This window comes from Haliotis rubra, unplaced genomic scaffold, assembly GCF_003918875.1.
Source record: "Haliotis rubra isolate DU_JTF1 unplaced genomic scaffold, ASM391887v1 Scf191, whole genome shotgun sequence".
Taxonomy (NCBI): Eukaryota; Metazoa; Mollusca; class Gastropoda; order Lepetellida; family Haliotidae; genus Haliotis; species Haliotis rubra.
The window spans coordinates 908,203-919,878 of record NW_025765903.1 but is presented as its reverse complement, the minus strand read 5'-3'; the positions used below and the strand labels follow the sequence as shown (position 1 = coordinate 919,878).

Below are 11,676 nucleotides of genomic sequence, written 5' to 3'. Positions count from 1 at the left end.
TGAAACCACGAGGCAAATCGATCTCTAAATGGACAAGAACTGATGGTATCAGGTATTTTTGCAAGACAATGCATGATACTTGTCACACCTCTCAAATAAAGGTACCAATGACGAATAGGTAAACAGTAAAGGTATACATTTTGTATGCGTCGCGATATTCACATACTTGTTTACACAGGTATCACTGATTTTTCAAGCCATTTTGAATTCATGACCAGAATCTTAGTTGCAAACAAATCAGGGAATTAGAAGAAGAAATCGTTTAGTTTAAAATATTCTAAGAGTGCTTTAATGCATGAATACCTGTTCACGATACAACCGCGAAAATAAGGCCAGTATAAAGGCAAAATAAACAGGCTGGCGCTCGCTCGAAGCACAAGTAACTATTCAATAAACGTGGAAATCGATCTCACACATATGTTGAATGCCAATTTTCTCACACACGGGTGTGTAAGAATATACAATATCCGATTCAAACTAATTTCAAATCCTAAGGCTTAAAACACTGAAATACCCTTAACGACTGCAAAGGAAAGACATCTTGCAGGCATCTAGTCGTGTATGACCTTTTTATTGTTCAGAAGCACTCAGCACATCAGTCAATATAATCATTTTTCATTTTCTAATCACATGCTGAATGGCAGACGGATAGGCCAACAAGTGTGACGCAGACATTGCCATTTGAGACAACTGGTCCCTTCGTGAAAACACGATGTACCTAGCTTGTCAGCGATCGCGATTTTTGTATGTGGGAATCATATACGTTTGGTGTCATATACTCCTGAGCATGGTGCAGGTAACAAATACATGTATGCCGGATCTTCATTATGGAAAACACCTCGATGGATCAACCTTTAAGATCATTGAGAAGTCCTCTCTGTTTTCCTGTGCGGCTGAATGTGTTTCCTATGGAATATGCAAATCTTTCAATTTGGAATTAGACCGGAGGGTGTGTCATCTGAATGGTTTAGATGACGTCCAGTATTTGGAAGGAGGAGGAAACGATCTGAATTTCATTTACAGTTCAATTGATAGTTGGAACAAGGTACCGTTGCGATAAAAATAATTTTTCCCCTTGACAGTATTCACATATAAGCTCAACTGGTAAATGCTATGCAGAAACGAGGTATTGGCAGTTTGTCGGCGTTTGTCTTATCACGTTTTGCCACTAAATACTGTGCATATATTTGGGCGTACTTTTTCGGATCCACACAGAAAAGCAGCAAATGTCATCAGTGATAAGTAATTCATTATTACACAGACAAGACAAATTGATTTGAATGATTATAATTAAATTCAGTGATCGAGCAAATGGTTCACCCCAACATAGAACGATTCAAAATTTCATGTTCGTAGTTTTACGGATTTGTCTGTGTTATAATATATTTTGATATTGTTAAACATTACAGACAGCACTTGGTCCATGTCACGAGAACCCATGCGGATACACAGAGAGATGCAATATCAAGAGAAATGGCATCGTGCATTGTGGTATGTACGGTATAACAACGACGGAACACGTACTTCCTTTGAACGTATTCACATGAAATATCCAGACTTAAATATAGTACACAAACTACTACATAAAGTACATGTATGGTGTTGTTGAAATATGCCACATATACTGACGTACATAACAAAGTACACACCTGGTGTTTTGGGACTATTCCCATTAAAACCAAAAATATTTTGCTAGCAATGTTGTTATTGAGTACAATATCTGTGGTGTTTTGGAAACACTTGTACAATGTTTTTGACGAGGCAGAATCAACACACTATTTGAATATTATTGCTGTTTTCAAGAAAATATTTTACCAAAGAATCGGGTGTGTTCTTCGTCAGTTTAGATTGACAGACGAGAAGTGCACGTCTGAGAGCATCTTTAGAAACATAATTCAACTTAATCGTCCTCGAAAACTGTCATAGTTCTTACGATGTTGATATTAAAATTAACCCAGATTAACTTCATTCGGGAAAGACATCTTCAGAATAATTATAACCTCAACAAAGACTGATCTCTCGAACAATTACCTCTGTTTTTAATGTAGTTATGTTCAAGCTTACTTACGTTTATATCAGAGTAAAGGAAGTCATGAATTACAAAAATAACTCGGTGAAGTAGAGAACTTATTACTTTGTAAACATGCACTTTAATAACAATGCGTATATTTACTCACATTATATATAACGTATGAAAGCAAACACATGTTCGGGATTAAGACCTAAACAAGAACCAGTTCGAAATTTTCCAGAGACTATTTTGCATCGTGTCAGGTTCTAGAGCACCATTCGTATTTTCTTGAGCATTGAAGGTAAGGAATCTTCACAACCCAAATTGCTTCCAACTTTATGGTTGTCTGGAAGTTAAGGTTTGGCCCCTTCTTTAGTCAATATTATGTAATCTCTGATGTGGCTAATCGGATTTGATACAGTTACAGTTATTTCGAAGTAATTTTCCCGTCGAAAACAGGCACTTCTATGGCCTGTGGCGTCAACGGCATATAAGACGTCTCACTGATTTGAGTTGAAATGAGAAGTCTATGGCGGATTAACCGGTAACCACGTATTTGGAAGGAGTCATGTTATGTCACGTCTTTATCTGAAGATTGCAAATCATAGATGTACAAAGGATATCGATTTACGTTGAAAGTCTTTTTGTGTTTTCCTAAAATGATGGATAAATGTCGAACTACTTGAAAACAACAAAGAGCATTAGGTTTTGTAGATGTAGACAATAGAAGTCACTTTGCTATGCAGTAACTACATGTATGTGTATTTATCATGTTTTAACCTGAGATATCTTTACGTCAACATTTCTGCGACATATAACTAAAAGCTACTGCATGGATTATTTTTTAATACAAGGGAAGAGTTTCCATACCAATAGAAAAGGCCTGATCCTTGCTAACAATTTACATGCAATCTGAGTGGAATACACAAAGACGTGAATATGAACAATGCCACGACTGAGCCACCAATCTGTTTGTCACCCACATATACTATATTGTATGCACTACAACTGATGACCACACCAGTACATGGTGTAGCCATGGTGTAAGAACGGATAACATCTATAACTTAAAGCTACTGCATGGATGTTTTAAATATATGGAAACATTTTCTGTACTTAAAGAAGAGGTGCCGTACAAAGTTTGATTCTTTAATATGACATTTTTTGATTCTTTTCCATGTTTCAAACTGTAAATTTATAAATTCAACATTTGATTTTGATACATGGATTTTCTTTGAAATTATTGCTTTTGCACGTTTTGAACCGTGAAGTGCTTTTTTTATGTCTCCGACCTGAAAGGGCAGGTTTATATACTTATACCAAGGACATTCGTAAAGAATCTGAATCGTCTGACAAACTTAATCTTATTGATGTATTCCAGAAAGCATGCTCTTCTTCAAAACATGCGATAATCACCATTTGACATACTGAAGTGACATCATTCAAATATTTAGAAAAAAAGCTTTCCCATCCTTAAATGTGAAAGGAACATCTTAATGACAGCCTTCTCAACAGTTTCTGAGAATTGCTCAGTAATCTGTTTGTCTGATATATGAGAAACCCTTATCTGATGCAGCTTTCTTATCAATGGTGACCCTCAACTTTTGCTAGTTAAAAATAATGCTCGCACAATCACTAATCGGAACGACAGGGGTCAAAACAGTAATCAACATCTACATTGTCAATGGCGTCTTTACTATGTTATATTATTGCCCTTTGTTAGAGAAACCAGCTCAAACGTCAGACATCAATATACATCCAGGTCGGGGTTTCTTGTTTGTTAAAAAATATTTCGGAAGTATATTCATTTTGATGTATTATAGAAAGCATAAATGAATTTGTGAGCAACAGAATATGTTTTATAGACACAAGAACATTAATCAAGTACCACACACCTTTTATATGATAACGAAAACACTACATGTATATATGCTTTGAAAACTAAATTCCGCATATTGAAATTATGGTAACTGTACCTTGTACTCTGATTTAAACAAACAACAAAACTGAAACTGAAATTTGGTAACTGTTTGGTAATTTGGTATGTGTTGCAGTAAATATCCATAATCAGTAAATATCTATATTTACTGATATATTTTCAGCTGTTGACCACTGATTCCATCAGGGACTATGAATACTTACTGAAATTTGCCGTCTGAGAGTAATACCCTAAAAACGTGAATATGAACAATGCCGTGACTGATTTACCAATCTGATTGTCATACAGTTCACATATGATGATTGTTGTGATTGTATGCAGCCACCCTTCGCACAGATGACATCTGCCAGTCTCCTCATACTGGCAAGATTCGAATTCTCAGCACTATTCCTAATAGAGTCTCTGCGTAAATAATGCAGATTTGGATCAAACTTGTCATCCGAGATAGCCCAAAGTTTTCGGAGGGTCAAATCAGGGCTACTTGCCGGTCATGGTAATGTTTGTAGGGCGTTGCTCTGCAAATGGGCGATGACGGTTCGAGGACGGGAGGTCTGGAGTTGTCATCCATGAATATCGGACGACCAGCGAGGCTATGGTTATGAAACTATTACAGGACAGGGTATCCAATGCCTCCTGTTGAAAACGTTGATCTCTAACTGTCCCAGGTACTATAATGCAATCCAACGTGCAGTCAAATAAATCGCAACCCCACGCCATCACTGAGCTACCACCAAAGAGTCCATCTACTTGGATCATCTCCTCGTGAAATGCCTCGTTATGTGCAAACGGCTGTCGGTAACGTGTCGAAATAGCGGTTTTCATCAGACTAGTGAACCCTACGCAATGTCCTCGAGTTAAGGTTTCCCGGAGCCTGCACCATTCCAGACGTGATATATATCGGTAATAAGCTTTGAGCTGGCAGACTATTAAACATATATGAATAGATCACTGATAATCATTGTTGAGACGAGGTGTTTGCAAAAAGGGGACTATGTTCTGCTTTACCGGTGGCACCGCCGCACATAGGACACGATCAAGTACAAGACGTTTATTCGGGATCAGAAACCAGATGACCTATAGTACAATACCCTAGATCATGCTGGCCCATGCTTGGCGAAACATGCATTTTGTATGAAGAAGTAATCACCCTTTGTGAAGTTGTAGCGTTGTAATTTCAATGAATATTGTACATAACTCAATCTTGTTGATTACAGGTGAATTTCTGCCTAATATTGCCAAGAATAAGCCAACAAAAGCAAGTTCTGTTGCATTCCACCAGCCAGGTGTTGCAGTGGACGGGGATATGTCAGCAAAGTGGTCTTCTGAATCCTGTTTTCATGTCGACTACAATGATTTCTCTCCATGGTGGCAGGTGAACCTGCTGGACACATATATCATCGTAGAAGTTCGCGTCACTAGCAGAGAAGGCTGTTGTCGTAAGTATTTCCTTCTCATTTTACACTATTTTTCACTTCAGATCCCTTGAATCTGAAACTGAAAGGGAAGTGTATGCTCCAAACATTGATGATACTTCAAATCCTAATGTCCTTCTGTCTTGTTGAATATGGCCTTTACAACTGTTTATAACTTTATTGTTCAGATTATTTTGTAAAGCTAACTTCAAAAAGGCGTTTTGCCCAAGTTATTACACTTTGTTCTGAATGTATTATATGATCTTGTTCGCTATTATTCTATAATGCTTTCCCTCTTTACTATTATTTAAATGCATCACTTATAATATTCACTATTGTCCAAATAGACCATTATAAACACTGTCTATCAACAGGAGCACAAACATTTGCAGTCAAGTTGCCCCCTTTTGTTCAGTAAACTATCCGTACATATGCTATCACTCTGCTGTTTCAGCTGAGCGTCTTCATGACTTTGCTCTGGACGTGTACCAAGGCGATCCTGTGTTTAACCTTAATGTCAGTTCCCAGTTGTGTTACATGTACAACGGAGCCGTCACACAGCATGGCAAAACTGTTGTCATTCAGTGCAAGTCATTCGTAATTGGCCGCTATCTGAGAATTCGTGGAACGAAAACCAAAAAACGGCAACGATGTTCTGCAGTTTTGTGAGGTCCAGGTGTTTGGCTACAAGGTTATACAATGGTAATTCTGGAGACATGATATAAACATGAGGACTATTTGTAAAATAAGTAGCGGTATACTTTCCGCTTCCAGTTGTTTCACTTACAAATGTACTTTACCATGACAACAACGTGTGTCGGATTGATGACCTATACGATGGATAGCGTTTACATTATGCTCTGTATATATCTCTCCGTCTTCAATATTTCCCAAAACTGATTTTCAAGTTCTATTTGAACAGCTGCCGAAACCATGTATTATCATGGGAGATTTCAATGGCCACAATCCACTCTGGGGGTGGTGCAACTACAAACGCTAAAGGTAAACTACTGGAAGAGTTTTGTTCAGATAATGATTATGTATTTGTAATGATGGTTCCAACACCTATTTACACCCTGGTGCAGGGACCTATTCTGCTCTCGACTTATCAATCACAAATTCAGAACTACTAAATGAATTTGAATGGTCAGTCCACGATGACCTCTGTGGAAGTGACCATTTTCCCATTATCCTAAAACCTGTAACTCCATCTGATGTTCCTCCCTCATCACAGGGGAATTTCAAAAAGGCTAACTGGGCTCTATATGAAACACTGTGTGCTGCAAAACTTACACCTGAACTTTTCATTGACGTTCCAGATGCTATCAGATATTGCGAATAAACTGGGTGAAACTCTTGCTAAACACTCTTCCTCTTCTTATTATGTGTCTAAATTCCAACAATATCAAAAACAACAAGAAAAGAAACCTATTACAGTCAAATCCCGATGAGACGAATGCCGGTGTCTCGAATATTATGCATAACTCGAAGTACCTGTCGGTCCCAACCATTCCCTGTTATAGTTGTCATTTTTTTCTACCCTCATAGACATACCTATGTCTCGAATACATCGATAAGTCGAATTTATTACTTGGTCCCCAGAGATTCGACTCAATTTATAGCCAACTTTTTAAATGACAGACAATTTCAAGTCCGTGTGGGTTCTACCCTGTCTGATCATTACAATCAAAATGAGGGTGTCCCACAAGGCAGTATTTTGTCTGTCACTTTATTTAGCATCAAGATCAACATTTTATCCAAGGTTTTAACTGATTCAATTGATGGATCCCTTTTTGTGGATGATTTTAATATTTCTTGTCGCGGTAAGAATATGCATGCTATTGAACGGCAAATAAAATAAATAAATGGTGTCTTGAAAACGATTTTAAATTTTCTAAATCCAAAACTAATTGTATACATTTTTGTAGAAAATATAAACCGCATAAAGACCCGGAATTGTTTCTCAGTGGCGCAGCCATCAAAGTTGTTAAGGAGGCCAAGTTCTTGGGTTTACTTTTTGACTCTCATTTAACGTTTCTGTCGCATATTAAATCCCTTAAAACTAAATGCCTGAAGGCGCTTGACTTGTTGAAAGTTGTTTCAAATTCTAAGTGGGGAGGGGATCACGCCACTCTCCTACACCTATATCGATCCTTGGTCCGTTCCAAACTTGATTATGGCTCCATCGTATATGGTGGAGCCTGCACAAGCAACTTAAAACTATTAGATTCTGTTCATAACCAAAGTCTAAGACTTTGTCTTCGGTCCTTCACAACTTCTTCTGTTGAAAGTCTCTACGTCGAGGCAGATGAACCATCTCCTTCACAACGCCGTATAAAAATTGTCTTTGCAGTTTATAAGAAAACTTTATTCTAACGAGTCTAACCCTGCATTTAACTGTGTCTTTAATCCTCTTTATGAGGATTTGTACAACAAAAACCCTTCTCTTGTTCCACCTCTTGGTTTCAGAATTAAACCGTTCATTTCTGCTGCCGGCATTGATCTTGAAACTATATCTCCTTACCGTCTTCTTTCTTCTCCGCCTTGGCAATTGGTTAGGCCACAAGTTGACCTAACATTAACTACATTTAAAAAATCAGACACAAATGAATTACAGTATAAACAAGAATTTAGTCAATTACGAAATATATATAATACATACAAATCCTTATTTACAGATAAGACAATATCTTTTCGATTATCAAATAACAGCTCTATTTTCACAGCAGAAGCTAACGCCATGTTAACAGCTCTTAAATATATTAATAAACACCGTAAATATAAACAATATATCATCTTTTCCGATTCTCCTTCGTGTCTTCAGGCTATTAAAAATCTTTCTTGCAAACATCCACTTTTATTAGAAATTATTGAATTGTACAATGAACTTGCTACTGGCCAATGCGACATCGTCTTTTGTTGGTTACCCAGCCACGTTGGCATTTCAGGGAACACCATGGCTGATCTTGCTGCTAAGGCAGCACTCAACAAGTCTGTGACACCACTTCCACTTCTACCACTCTGTTTCACTGTCTGGTAGGACAATGTGTGTCTCTACTTCTTATATCTGTTTCGATGTAGCATAAATGAAGGTATGTCACATTCTCTGCAAATAATGATGCCATTGAATGGTTGTTGACTTTCCCCCGTATGCTTCAAATGCCAGATTGTAAAGAATACGTGTGTGAATATATTAATTGTTGTCATCACAAATCCATATATTTAGATTCAGTGCCATTTTTCTTTTAGGCTGAACATGTGGACCATCACCAAGGTTCTAATACAGACATATATTTGTATACTTGCATATATATATATATATATATATATATATATATATATATATAGATATAGATATAGATATATATATATATATGCAAGTCCACGGTTATTCTAGAGTTCACAACCGAACAGTATTAAACTAACATTTGCATACACTCTCTCAACTATACTCAGAGACGAAGGTTATTGTGACATGGATATTTTTCAAATGTAATATTGTGAATGTGTTTTTGTATTTGAAACAAAGAAAGAGGTGTGTGTTAGCGCGACGTATCAGTTGTTTGAATTGTGCAACATTTGCAAGAATAATTGGCGAACAGTGCTTACTTAAAAAGGCCACACGCATATCATTTCAGCTCAATCAAGTCATTAGAAGTTTCGAAGTCAGAAAAAGACCTCGTATCATCATGCTGCCACGCCTCCAGGAAAATAACCGATGGACAGCTATGGGTTTGCTTCAGTCTCTTACCTTGCAGCTTGACGTTGCTTGACGATTCAACATGGATAGAAAACCCATTTGGTACTTACTTCAGCAAAGCAATCAAGTTATAGACCGTCCCTGCAGTGGCAGCCAACCATTAACGACATCACGCCAAATGGATCCAAAGTTTGCACCTCCGACACAAGTTCCAGCCACCAGCCTTTACAACTCGTACCTGCCAACAGAGGTGTATCTGCTTGCAAGAGGCACCTCCCAATGGCTGACTTGACACCAGAACAACGACGTCGACGTCGCCTGTGGAACAGACCACACGTTGCTCTAGTTGTACAGTAGGATCCTAACCAGAACAATGTTAATGTGTTACTCTTGTCTCTAAGATCGCCTGATTTGTCACCCATTGAACACGTGTGAGATGAAATGATGTTTACGAAGTCATCCAAATCCCCCAACAACGCTGCAGGAACTCTGCCACATCCTTCTCCGTATATGGAATGATCTTCCCCAGGCCTTTTATCAACGTTAACTGGCTTCAATGGGGCGAATGTGCCAGGTCTGCATCAGTAGACAAGATGTACGCATGCGCTACTAAACATACTTGTGAACCCCACTTGTGTTTTGGTCCATTTGCATATTCCAGGTGTTCTGCTTTAATGGACTGGCGACCGTAAACATTAGATATTGTTATTTCAGTGTAATAACATATCATTCATGGCAGTAGGAGTTTAACACGGATTCTGTTTGTTTGTCACAAAAGCGTTTGTATTTGAGTATAGACTAGGGTGAGTGTATGTATAGATTTCTTCCGTAATGTAAATGATAGTGCACCCGCTTTTACCCTGTACAATATTCTCCATGCGTCACCAAGGATAATAAGCTCACTATATTCGAGATATTTGTATCACTCACTAAATTATTACTATATTTCTGTTTAAGATCTGTGGAAACAATTGTATCACTGCTAGCTGCATCTACTACATAATTTGAAACTCGTATTGTTTATTGGTTTGTAATACTGTAATTCTTTGTAAGAAACCACATTTGTGTTTACAGTTAAGTTTTTCAATAGTGCTCCATGCAGGGCTCTGTAACAAGATTTGCATCAAGTTGTAATATGTATATCCATGTCTTACATGTTTTTCTAATAAAAGCATTTTTCGCTTAAAGTACCCGTGCTGCACTTACATTATTCCAGAGGTATTCTTTTGAAACGCATTGATTTGTTTAATAAAAAAAATTCAGTTTAAACGCTATTCCTAATCTATTGACTCCCAGTGGTTCACCTGCTGAATGGAACAATCAGCATTACGTTCTCCACGTCGACGCCGGACTCTGATTCTTCCATCCGCATGTCTGAGATGAAACACCCCACCGTCTAAGGATCCAACGCCAAAATGTCTTGCACCACAGTACACATTACAATGTATTGTCGCTGTCTCTGAGTCAGTCCAGTGTGGGGTGGTGGTGGGGTAGTCTAGTGGTTAAAGCGTTAGCTCGTCGCGCCGAAGACCCGGGTTCGAATCCCCACATGGGTACAATGAGTGCAGCCCATTTCTGGTGTCCCTCGACTTGATAATGCTGGAATATTGCTAAAAGCGGCGTAAAACCAAACTGAGTCAGTCAGTCTGTCAGTCAGTCAGTCCAGTATGCGGTCGACGTGCACGCAGCCCTAGCTGATGTAATAAACTTTATACTGGGGACTGATAGTACCCCTTCGTACAGTAATGATATGTCTGTTCTGGACACTGGATTGAACATGTTCCTAAATGAGTGAGGACAATGTGACGATCTTGGGCCGGGGTTGTGACCCCCAGTTGCCCTGGATATGGTTGATCACGTGCTCTGTCAGTTTGTCGTAGGTGCTGTGGATAGTGAGTGAGTGAGTGAGTTAATATTTAACGTCACATCGGCAATATTTCAGCCATATAGTGACGAGAAATGTTTTATACAAATAATAAATTAAAGTTGCTAAAGAATCAGTCAGCGAAGGACTGTAAAATAACTAGAGTATCACAGATGGAGTCTAAAACTAGCATGAACATGTAAAACTATTTTATTTATGAAGACAATACAATATATAAAACAGGCTGTAGATTGCTAACGACTGAAGGTAGATCACCATACTAGGGACCATGGGGACTTACAGTACATTAGCTTCCTGCATGGACCCTAGCTGGATTTACACCATCCCTTCAGCCGTCAAAGCAAGTTTAGACAAATTAGCCATAAGTTAAAATAACACATATTCTACGATTAAAACTAATGGTATGTTTAAATTTAGTTTGAATGTTTTGGGACTTACGTACCCCCTCAGGAGGACAATAATTTTACAGTGCTTCAACCCCTTTGAGGGATACAGCCACTAACAACCCCAGCTGCTCAATTAAACTACCAATTATAAAATATTTATCTATTTACAATTCATTCCAACAAATCTAATTCTTTTTAAAAATGCAATAACTAAATGAGAACTGATATTATTAAAAAGATCCTTCAGAGTTTTGGATTTGAAATAGATATCCCTTTGTGATGGAATATTCAATGCAGTCAAGCAAGACATGCTTGACTGTGATTCTTTCATCACAAGGGATGC

The 11,676-nt window shown here is 38.0% G+C and overlaps 1 protein-coding gene across 1 annotated transcript; it reads left to right on the top strand.

The window, feature by feature from the left end:
• Positions 1-707: 707 nt before the first annotated feature.
• Positions 708-6,324, top strand: LOC124274460. Its single transcript, XM_046709822.1, has 4 exons — positions 708-1,045; positions 1,410-1,491; positions 5,165-5,386; positions 5,817-6,324. Exons 1-4 carry the CDS (start codon positions 713-715, stop codon positions 6,029-6,031), a joined length of 852 nt encoding a protein of 283 aa, XP_046565778.1. The 5' UTR covers positions 708-712; the 3' UTR covers positions 6,032-6,324.
• The last annotated feature ends 5,352 nt before the right edge of the window (positions 6,325-11,676 follow it).

What these genes read in the sequence shown, in the direction of transcription:
- LOC124274460 (XM_046709822.1), top strand. Translation starts at nt 713, where the DNA reads ATGTACCTAGCTTGTCAGCGATCGCGATTTTTGTATGTGGGAATCATA. An exon ending in CAATTGATAGTTGGAACAAG is followed by an intron (nt 1,046 to 1,409) that starts GTACCGTTGCGA and finishes TAAACATTACAG; the next exon opens with ACAGCACTTGGTCCATGTCA. An exon ending in TAGCAGAGAAGGCTGTTGTC is followed by an intron (nt 5,387 to 5,816) that starts GTAAGTATTTCC and finishes CTGCTGTTTCAG; the next exon opens with CTGAGCGTCTTCATGACTTT.